This window comes from Typopeltis vanoorti, chromosome 6 (genome assembly GCF_054136105.1).
Source record: "Typopeltis vanoorti isolate ZY-2024b chromosome 6, IOZ_Tvanoo_1.0, whole genome shotgun sequence".
Lineage (NCBI taxonomy): Eukaryota > Metazoa > Arthropoda > Arachnida > Uropygi > Thelyphonidae > Typopeltis > Typopeltis vanoorti.
This window is the reverse complement of record NC_143554.1, coordinates 161293534-161305626: the sequence shown is the minus strand read 5'-3', so window position 1 is coordinate 161305626 and position 12093 is coordinate 161293534. Positions and strand designations below refer to the sequence as shown.

The following is a 12093-nucleotide window of genomic DNA, read 5'->3' as shown; positions in this document are numbered from 1 at the left end:
GATATTGCAATTATCTGCTGTCAGAGAATTTTACACTGACAAAACAAAGTAATTTTGTTGATGCTGTTTTCATAGCATCAACAAAAACAAGAAGTGAAGCATAAATTCACACAATTTGGCTTTCACATCAGGATTAAAATCTTTTAACATACGTGAACTATTTTTCACACATATGCTTAATTTATTCCTCTTAGTACCTGATCATAGCTCTGTCCAATGTTTCTTTTATGTTATTCCTACCCATGAATGGTTATTTGCAAACCTGTAGTACATTTTGTACCATGGGCAGGCTAAAGTTTTTTGTTATCAATTTATATATTTATTTATATATATTTTTTTTTTGTATTTTTAATTTATTTGTTTACTTAGTCTAGAAACCCTACTCTAGAGACCAAACATGAAACTTTTTCAAGGTCTCCAATAAGCAGAGTGGTGGCCTCACACTAGGCGATCTAAAGACACTCACAAACATCCACACCCACAGCGGAATTCTAACCCTAATCCTCAGCCCTTTGGTTAGACAGCAAATAAGTAACCATTCAGCCAACCAGGCTAGCATTTACTCAAATAACAAAACTAATCTTGCTTGGATGAATGGCTATTCTTCATTCCACTCAGAATTATCAACCCTTATCCAAACATTGGTTTTTCAACAAATATGTCAAACAGTCCAAGGTAAAAATGTAGTATACATTCAATGGCCGAGTTAAAAACTCTAGTCTCTCACCCAGATTATACTACAGCAGATATTGCAAGGACATCGTAGTCAAATGCAGTAACCTTTGACTACCATTTGAACAAGAGACCAAATGCTTCCTCTGTTCAAATGGCAGTTGAGCCTTCTAGCCCATTGCCAAGTCATCTGGACAAACTTCTGCCCTACTATGTTTCTGCTCCACTCTCAATCTTGATAGAAGAGTAGCAACATCCCACTAAAGATCTGCAAAATTCATAAGACTGTCAGGTATGACTGGAATGTCTTCCAACTCTATTTCAATGACCAAAGCAAATTTTATCATTCCTATTCCACAAACCATCCACAGTATTCTTTATCTGATTTTTCATCAGAAGGACATCAAAAAAATAATTCCAGATTTGTCTGGAATTTGTCCAATAACATAGAAACAAGCTTTCATCCAGCTTGATCCTATAACTAAAGATAAGTCAGCCACCAAAGTATTGGTCCCATTACCCTCACCTGAATACTCTCAAAAAATGGAAAAACTGAATTGATTAGATAATGTGCAATCACTAATATGGATTTCACTATTCTCGTTCCAGAAAGACCTCATCACTAACCATACTCACCTTTCGACACAGGCCACAAAAGATTTGAAGAATGGAAAATCAAATGGTCAATCATGATATTTCCAAAGGCATCAGCTCATGTTTCACATCACGGCATTCTTTCTAAGCTGCCATATTGCGTCTCCCTCCTACCGTTTGTGAGTAGATTGTCAGCTTTGCTCTAGTCGCTACTGCATGTCATAGTGGATGATTCACTACCGTCTGATTTTTCCATCAATGCCAGAGTATCCCAAGGCTATCACAATACAGTGCTCAGATAACAAGCTTCAAAATGTATGGTTAATGCCTTAAACACTAATCTTCACCATTCTCAATTGGAGTAAGATCATCATCAAATTCCTGCAATGTACCCTCAAGGGGTGTACAGGATATGATAGTACTACATGAAAAAATTACATCATTATTAATTTCCTATCTACAATTTTCCTCCAAATCAGTCTGTTACTTGTCAACACTCCAACATTATCAGATCTTATATTTCTATCATCTAAAGCACTTTGTACCGTATCAATCCACCTATATCTTGGTCTTCCTCTGGGTCGTTTTGCTGCCAAACTGGCAGAGAACACTTGTTTTGCTAATCTTTCTTCGCCCATTCTGTTTAAGTGACCATACCATCTGAGATTAGCTCTGCTAACGCATTCCTGGATGCTGACAATGTCAAGTTCTTTCCTAATATCCTCGTTTTTAATATGATATTGCCATTGATGCCATCTGTTCACGCCTATAATCTTTCTCAGGACTCTCATATCTGCGGTCTCTAGTCTGTGGTCAAGTGTTTTACTTCTGACCCAGCTCTCAGATCCATAAGTTAAAACTGGTTTGAACACTGTCTTGTATACAGCTAATTTAGTGTTCTGACTAATTTCTCTCTTATTCCATATGAATTTATTCAATTGACTTCCCACCATACTAGCTTTGCTGATTCTGTTGTCTATGTCTATATTTAATTTACCATCTTCAGTAAAAATCGTGCCTAAATAGCTGAAATATTTTACTTGTTCCACAGGTTCTCCATTCACAACACAGTTGACATTTTCAATGATTCTGCCTATTTTCATTGTCTTTGTCTTTTTATTGCTGACCTTCATACCATATCTATTACAACAGCTATTCAATTTAGTCAGAGAATCTTGCAGACTTGTAGCGGATTTATTTAGAAGTATAACATCATCCGCATAAAGCAAAGAGCTGACATTAACATCTCCAATTTTGATATCATGTTTAATACCACTTTCCTTCATAATGTGATCCATATAGATAATGAATAACAGAGGGGATAATGTCCATCCTTGTCTCACACCAGATTTAACATTAAACCATCTTCCTGTACTTCCTTCAATTCTAACTGCTGACTTACAACTCAAATAAAGACTAAGTATTGCTTGATATAATGCCCCATTGACACCATATAACTGCAGAGTATTGAATAGCTTCTCTCTTGGCACCTTGTCATATGCCTTTTCCAGATCGACAAAACTTAAATACAGATCTTTGTTATATTCCCATGCTTTCTCGACTATTTGTCATAAAGTGAAGATCTGATCCTGACAACCTCTATTTGGCCTGAATCCAGCTTGTTCTTCACCAAGCTTTTCTTCCACAATTCTTCTCAACCGTTTCTGAAGTATACTTGCAGAGATCTTGCCAGGAACACTCAGTAGGGAAATACCTCTGTAATTCTCACATGCAATTTTATTTCCCTTTTTATATATGGGTACTATGAGAGCTCTACTCCAATCATCGGGAATTCGTCCCTCTGTCCAGGATTTCTGAACTATGCAGTGCAGCCACTGTAAGACTCTTATTTCACCATACTTCAGCATTTCTGGTCGAATATCATCTACTCCTGCTGCCTTTCCACATTTCAAGCCTTTGATGGCTTTTTCTATTTCAAGTATGGATATGTATTCCTGACTGCATGCCTGGTCAGTGTTTTTTTATCACTGTGCTGTCATCACTGCTTGTTTCATTCAGCAGTTTTTCAAAGTAATTACTCCATACTTCAAGGATATCTTTTTCTCCCGTTTTCATGTCACCTTTATCATCTCTAATTCCTTTTATAGCACTCTTTCCTCCATTCTTAAGCTTCTTCAACAACCTCCAGAATATTTTGCCACCTTCTTGATATTTATTTTCTATATTCTTGCCAAAGTCCTCCCATGACTTTTGTTTAGCTAGTTTTACACGGTGTTTAGCATTCTTGCATTTGTCTCTATATTCTCTAAGAGCACAAGCTGACTTATTTGACAGGAACTTTTGGTATGCTTTCTTCTTTTCCTTTTCTCTTCTCCTTTTCCACTGAATCTCCAAGGTTTGATTCCTGTTCTCAAACTCTTTCGTTTTTTCTTCAATAATCTTTGTGTATTTTAGTCTACAGCTCACATCTGAGAGCTGCTCAACTTTTATTCGCTTTAAAACTTTCTTACATGTTATTCTTTTCAATATGAAATTCAATTTTATTCTGCTCAAGACTAAATAATGATCACCTCCAATTTCAAATCCTCTGTACACTCAGGTGTCCTGCACCAGGGAGAAAATATCACTATCAACAATAACATAGTCAATCAGACTTTTCTTATTCCTAGCCTCTTCTCTCCATGTGAATTTGTTCACACTTTTATGTTGGAACATGGCGTTAGTAATAACCAGTCCATGTCCTGAGCAGAAATCCAACAGATATTTGCCATTATTATTAGCTTTGCTCTTTTCTCCAAATTTTCCCAAAATATTTTTGTGTCTCACAATCATTTCCTACTCTGCTATTTAGATCCCCAACAAGGACCGACTTTTCATTTTTCATAGTTAGCTGCTTTTTCTAAAGCCTCAAAAAATTCCTCCACTTCTACCTTAGTAGAACCTTCTGTGGGACCATATGCACAAATAAGTCTCATTGTCCAGTTCCCCATTCTCATATTTTCCCACATTACTCTACTTGAGACTGAGTGCCATTCAAGAAGATTAGCCTCGTATTTTGTGTTGAATATTATGGCTACTCCTTCTTTTCCTTGATTGTCATTGCCTGAATATAACATTTTGTATTTATTGCTCAGAAAGATCTCACCAGTTTTGGTCTTTTTTGTTTCAGTCACCCCCTATTATGTCGATCTGGTACTTATCTAATTCCTCAGCTAGCTCCATTTCTTTGCCATTCAGGCTTCTTACGTTGAGAGTACCGATCTTTAACTCTGGTGATGTTGAGTTGGGGTTTATTTTCAGATTTGTTCCAGTAGCTGACTTTTCGCTGTTCGCTCTGGTTCCCTGGTGAAAACAACGGAGCCTTGTTTAACCGGGCGACGCCCCAGCCGGCATGAAATTTTGTCATGTTGTACCATCATTCTATATTTTGGTTTAACCAATAAGAATACAATTTGGTCGGCTAAATCCCAATTAGTAAATATGAATGCCTCCAAAACACAACCTTGCTTTATTTTGGGTATCCATGCCCCCTTTTGATAATGTTCCAATCACCAATCCTGGTATAAACGCATCATATTGACATGCTCCGCAAAGCTTGGTATTCTTATTTTATTCTAAATATTATTCTTTTTCTGCTCAACTCTTAATATTTTATAAATTCCAAAGCCACTCAATTTTAGAATACTGCTCTCTCAACATCAGTAGAGGTTCCCAAAAAACTACTTCAGAATGCTAGATCATCATCATTATTATTATATGGGCACCTGCATGGAGTCCGAAGACTCATCACAGGAGACGAGACCCAATCTATTCACACAATCTATCATACTTCTCCTTGAACCCATTAACAGAAAAAGCATTCACAACTACTTTGACAACCCATTCCACTCGTTCACAACTCTCTAAGCAAAAAATCTAGTGCTTATACACAGCTACTAACCACACCTTTATTCAACTTCCAGGGATGATCCCTTGTTCTGTTCCCTCTAGCCAAGGCCTGAAATATTTTCCCTGCACCCTTTAAGTAACTTAAATCTGGATGACATCCAGATTTCAGTTGCCTACTTTAAGCCTCTTATATCTGGATTATAATCAATAAAAGAGCTATTTGCTTAACCTTTTCTCACCGATTCATTACAAATTGCTTTCCCATGGTCACTGTTTCTGCATTATGTCTCTTCTATAGCTATTTCTATGGATGCTGCTTTACTGAACTGACCACAATTCCTCTACTTCTCTCTAATTATGTATGAACATGGGCAGCTGCTAGTCAACACTAACATTCTCTAGACATTTGGATTTTTATCCATTAAAGTCAAGAAAATCAACCATAGAATCTCAGGCAATAACATTATGTTAGGGAACACATGCTGGTACTTGTCTGTCTGCAATCTCTTCACAGGACAATGCTTAAAAATTAGTGACAGTCTTCAGCTCCTATCTCTGAATGACTACAGATGAGACTGAACCTCCCCTCAGTCTCCAAAAACTGAACAGAGCTAAAATGGCCTCATATCCCTGAACTTTAATGCCTCTTTATTCCTATATGGAATAAAGAGGCATTAAAGTTTTTTTGTTTTTTTTTAATCTTTTGGATATCTTTATCTTATGGTTTTTCCCCATTGCATACAATCCTAAACTAATGAGTACATTAACAGATTCCTTTCTTTGATCACTTGTCCACATGTGGCTTGAGATCTGTCTTGTACGACTGACAAAAGAGTTTAGAAATTTTGTTGTTGGAGAAAAAATCATTAAGAATAAAGGCAAGTAAGATTGTGCAAATACCAAATTCTAGTTTGATTTTTACATTAAGCTCTTAATGCAGATTCCTTAAACATCAAGTGCTTAATGAAAATTAAATAAAATTAAGCTCTTAATGCATTCCTTAAATACACAGTGGAATTTTTTCAAATAATGCATAAACACTTTATTAATTTAAAAACAGAAATAACCTTCAGCTCGTTTTGCTCTTTCTTTAATCTCTAATTCTTTTCTTTCTTTCTGTTCCTCCTCCTTTTTTCTTTCCTCTTCCTCTGTCTTTTGCTGGATCTGTTCTGCTTCTGCAATAGCAGACAGACGATCCTTGAAATAAAAAAAATAAATAAAAAATTATACATACATATTGGTTAAAATTAATTGCATGACTTTTTACATTGTCAAAAAATTCGAATAATTCCACTTATGATTAATAAATACCAATATTTAAATGATGCAAGATGTAGAAAAATGAAGAGCTATCACTTGAGTTTCTTTAAACCCTCCCATGGTATAAGCCCAGAAGTGGGTGGTGAATGCTAGATCAGATGTGAATCTAGAGTGGCCGAATCCATACTACTGGTCAATAATTAGCTGGTGGGCATCCAGATGATATAGAAGCTTGACCTTTAAACTTTGATAGAACAGAAATAAGAGCAACTGGATGCATTCACCCAGTCCAAAAATAAAAAGTTGGCCAGATTTTAATTTGTGGAATGGGCTGAATATTTGATGAGATAAACTCAAAGAAAAGCTAAATTATCCTACAAATTATGCGCAGACAAAACATTTGATCAATGCTAACAAAAGTCATATATCTACTGTCGAAAGATTATAGGGTAAATCTGATAATCAGACAAACTGAAAAGTGGTACAAATATAATTTGCTAAAGATAGGCTTCAAGGCAACTCATTTTTGATTTGGTATTATAACTGATATCATCACTATTGAAAATATATTTGCAATTACTTATCTAAATAATGATAAACAATCCCTCCCCTCCCAAAAAAAAAGCAGCTATATTCAAAGAAATTTCAGCTTAAATTAATTTTCTAAGTCCCCTCCCTTCCCTTACCTCTTCTTCTTTCAGAAGTTTCTTTTGTTCTATTCTGGATGAAGCTCTTCTTGGTATAAACTCAGAAAGCTTTTTCCTTGTGTTTTTCTCCTATTTAAGGATAAGAAAGTTATAATACACACAATAAGAAATAAAGTCCTTAGCTCTGCACTGAATATGAGAGTTCAAATTTGAGTAATTCAGTGTGAAATATTCCCCAACAAGACACACAGTAAAATCTTTGCAAACTTTACAGTTAAAACAGGTAACTATACTTAAGAATTTTCTAGAAAATTCAAAGTTAATATTTATGAAATATTTAAAAATGCAAACATTACACTACATTAATATGAATAGAAACAAAGAAACAAATACAAGCAGTCCCTGACTTAAATAAATTCTGACTTATGCCAATTATCCTGACAGAGTATGAAAAAAAAAAGTTATAAAATTTTTACTGTGCATACATCACTCATGCACCACCACCTAACAGTCATTTACAAGGCAGACAACCTATGTATTACATGCACATGTCTTCCTCACCAATGAACAGATATGAAAGTGTATGAATAAAAATACATAGCATAACTTTTGGTGTTTGCGTGCACTAGGGTAGTGCACAGTCATGACTGGAAATATTTTCAGTCATGACTGTGAATGAATGAGAGATGAGAAGTATAAAGAAAAAAAATCTTTATCTGGTACTTATCTGACAATTATCTTTTTAACGCTACATGAGCATGCAACAATCTTCAACTTGATGCTTCTGTGATATGTTTCTGTAATTTAATGCTTTTCCCTGAAAAAATTTCAGGAAAAGACATTTTAAAGATGTTTTTAATATCAATATAAAGGTGGACAAAACAACTGTAGGATGGATCCTAATGTCTTCAAAATCAAGATCAAATTCAAAAGAGAAATAGATGCTTTTAGCCTGTTATTAAGGAGTTTTATGAAGAGAAGAAATCCACTGTTCACTTATCTCTTGATAATTTCATACAGAAGACTGAATAGGAAAAACTAAACCTTATCCCTAAAATGAAATATATATTGATCTTTAATTGACCATGATTTATAAACATCTAATACCAACAAGTTTCGCCGATGGGGCTGTCTAGCTTCTTCAGAGCTCATAATGGTAAGAGAAAAAAAACTCTGAAGATATGGTTTACCTTTTTGTCATTGCCTTAAATCTAATTATTTTAAATGGAATGAAACGGTATGTGAGCAACTAAGCTTAACTATGGACAGTCCCCTTTCACCACCCTGTGCTGATCTGTTCAAGGAAAAGCTAGAAACAGACATCCTCTCAAAATCAGATCCAAAACCTTTAGTGTGGTGGAGCATGTAGATGATATCTTCATAATATGGAGGGACACAAAAAAAATCTCTTTTGGACTTTTTAACCAAAATTAATTTTTTTCATCAAAAAAGACAATTCACTTTGGAACTGGAAAAAGATAATCAACTACCATTTTTGGATACCCTTATCAAGAAACTGGCAGATGGACATATCAAACTAACAGTCTACCCGAAACCAACACACACCAGACGCTACCTTCATTTCAAATCAACTCACCATATTTCCCAGAAACTCAGTATAATATATATGCTCAAAAGTGTGGACAGACTTATGTGTTCGTCATGCATGTTGTTTATTTTTTAATAGTATATATTAGAACACAGAAAAATAAGTAAATAATTAATTTATTAACTTACTGCTGATATTTTGCTGGTGTTATAACCAGCATCTTCAGAGCACAAAAACAGTTTGTCACAATATGCAAGACTATAAACAACATGGTGTAATCAACAGACTAGTTAAACAAAATTCTAGCACACTTTCAAAATAAGTTTGAAAATCTCCAACAGCACAACACTATACAATGACCGCAATTACAACAAGACCTTGTCGTAATTGCGGTCAGTGAATTTATCGTCGCTCACCAAAGAAGCCACTAGTGCTTTAAGTCGAGGGCACAATTTTGCCATGACTCCCAAACAAGTTCCAAAAGCTGAAATAATGGCGTCCATTGAACGGGGAATATACGACCTGCCTCCAACAACATATGTTTAGATGTGGCCAACACCTAATCAAGTCTAAGCCTCCCAAAAATAATATCCCACATAACGAAATCATTGCTGTAAAAGAGCTACAGAATAATAGCCAGATTATCATAACAAAAGTAGACAAAGGGAATGCAACCGTGGTGATGGACACAACAGAACATGAAAACAAAATGCACACTGTTACAAGATCAGTCAACATACAAAATTATAGATCGCAATCCCACCAACACACAAAAGAATAAGGCACGTAAATTATTGAAAAAATTCACTTCCTGGCCCAAAGACACAGTAAACAAACTCAAGCTCTTCCATGTTAAAACACCTAGGAATTATGGAGCACCAAAAATTTACAAACAAGATACACCCTTACGGCCAATTGTGGACAGTATAAATAGTCCCACATACAAACTGGCTAGACATTTAGCTAAGCTACTAGCCACTCTCACAAACAATTCTCCCTCCTTTGTCAAAAATTCAGCCCACCTAAAAAGCATCTTACAACACCATACCCTAAAAAACTCAGACTTAATAGTAAGCTTTGATATCACCTCACTAGTCACAAATGTAATAGAAACCCTCAATCTACTGAAGTCACACTTCCCCCCCCGATATATTTGAACTATTCAAATTCACAATACATGCAGGATATTTCACATGGAAAGGGAAAATATACAAACAAATAGATGGGACAGCCATGGGCTCCCCCTTTCCCCCCTCCCCAGCCAACTTTTACATAGAACACCTGGAAAAACTAGCAATCAATACAGCCATTCTCAAACCAACACTTTGGCTATGCTATGTTGACGATGTGCTTGCTATTTGGCCACATGGCCGAGAGACATTGGAAACATTCTTAGCGCATTTAAATAGCCAACATCCAAAAATCCACTTTACAATGGAACTGGAAGCTAATAACTGTCTGCCCTTCCTGGATACACCTATATCACACGTATTCCAAATGGTTCCTTATCATTTTCAGTTTTTAGAAAATCCACACATACAGGGAGATATTTACACAAACAATCACACCATCACCCTTCTCAACAATATGGCATTTTAAAAACGCTAACCCACATAGCAAGAGCAATCTGTTCCAATGACAATGCTCATGCTGCTGAACTGGCTCACTTATGCAACACCTTTGTGGCCAATGGCTATAATCCCCATAAGATAAACAAAATACTAAACGCTCCTAAGAAACCCCTCCCACTATCCAGCACAGAGAAATGTTATGTATGAAGGCATAAAAGTCTTACAGTGGCTGCAATGCATAGTTCAGAAAGCCTGGACAGAGGGACAAATACCAGTTGATTGAAGTAGAGCTGTCGTAATACTCATATATAAAAAGGGAAATAAAACTAAATGTGAGAATTAGAGGTATTTCCCTACTGAGTGTTCCTGGTAAGATTTATGCAAGTATGCTTGAGATATGGTTGAGAAGAATTGTGGAAGAAAAGCTGGATTCAAGCCAAATAGAGGCTGTCAGGATCAGATCTCCACTTTACGACAAATAGTTGAGAAATCATGGGAATATAACAAAGAACTGTATTTAAGTTTTATAGATCTGGAGAAGGCATATGACATGGTGCCAATAGAGAAGCTATTTGAAACGCTACAGTTATATGGCGTCAATGATGCATCGTATCAAGCAATACTTGGTCTTTATTTGAGTTGTAAGTTAGCAGATAGAATTGAAGGAAGTACAGCAAGATGGTTTAATGTTAAATCTATCATCAGAAAAGGATGTACATTATCCCCTCTGTTATTCATTATCTATATGGATCACATTATGAAAGAAAGTGGTAGTAAAAACCTGATATCAAAATTGGAGATGTTAATGTCAGCTCTTTGCTTTATGCAGACAATGTTATACTTCTAAATAAATTCACTGCAATCAGAAGATTCCCTGACTAAATTAATAACTGTTGTATAGGCAGAAGCATTGAAAATATCAACTGCATTATGAATGAGAACCTATAGAAGAACAAGTGAAACATTTCAGCTACTTAGGCATGATTTTTAGTGAATTATGGTTAAATTAAATATGGAAACAGACAACAGAATCAACAAAGCTTGTATGGTAGGAAGTCAACTGAATAAATTTATATGGAATAAGAGAGAAATTAGTCAAAACACTAAACTAGCTGTATGCAAGGCAGCGTTCAAATTTTAACTTATGGATCTGAGAGCTTGGTCAGAAGTAAAACACTTGACCAAAGACTAGAGACTGCAGATATGAGAGTCCTAAGAAAGATTAGGAGCATGAACCAATGGCATCAATGGCAATATCATATTAAAAATGAGGATATTAGGAAAAAACTTGACATTGTCGGCATGAGGGTATATATCAGGAATTTGATGATGATGATATATTGAAATTAATTCCTGTGCATATCCGGTCTATTAAACTAACAGAAATAATCTTTAAAATGTTAATGCTACAGCATGCACATTAACAATACGGTGTGAGATTAATGGCAAGAAAGGTTGCATAAAAATCTTCCATGGGAAGATGTGAAGGACAAAGCCCTGCAGTCTCTATAAAAAACAAATCAGATACAATGAAGTTTAAACAGTCTTCTGAAGGAAAGATTAGTGTATCTGCAACCCAGTTTCCAGAAACAAGATCTGTCAAGCTCATTTTGTGTGTCCACTCCTCTTTTTACTAATTATATACAGGCAGTCCCCGGGTTACGAATGAGAGATGTTCCTGAAAACATCTTTAAGTCAGATATGTAAGTAACTCGAATCCCTGATGAACAGCACACATGCGGTAATAATAACACCCCTGTACCAGAGGCATAGCTAGGGGAGGGCAGAGGGGGTGGTCCACCATGGGCAGCACTTTGAATCTTTTTGAACTTTTGCAGTTAATTCTAAAATACAGTCTTGAAAACTCAGTTCCAAATATTGTAATACTAATGCGAATTTTCCTCACAATTGCTGTAAGTGTTGCTAGCTGTGAGAAGAGTTTTTCTAAATA

At 35.7% G+C, this 12093-nt stretch overlaps 1 protein-coding gene across 4 annotated transcripts in view; it reads right to left on the bottom strand.

Moving 5' to 3' along the window:
- Positions 1-12093, bottom strand: part of LOC150106171 (uncharacterized) — a 338533-nt gene that overhangs the window by 91275 nt on the left and 235165 nt on the right. For all 4 annotated transcript variants that reach the window (XM_090393901.1, XM_090393900.1, XM_090393903.1 and 1 more), the window contains 2 exons: positions 7062-7151; positions 6183-6312 (listed from right to left, as the gene is read on the bottom strand). In XM_090393901.1, the coding sequence (XP_090250027.1) occupies positions 6183-6312; positions 7062-7151 (220 nt within the window). The remainder of the gene's footprint in view (positions 1-6182; positions 6313-7061; positions 7152-12093) is intronic.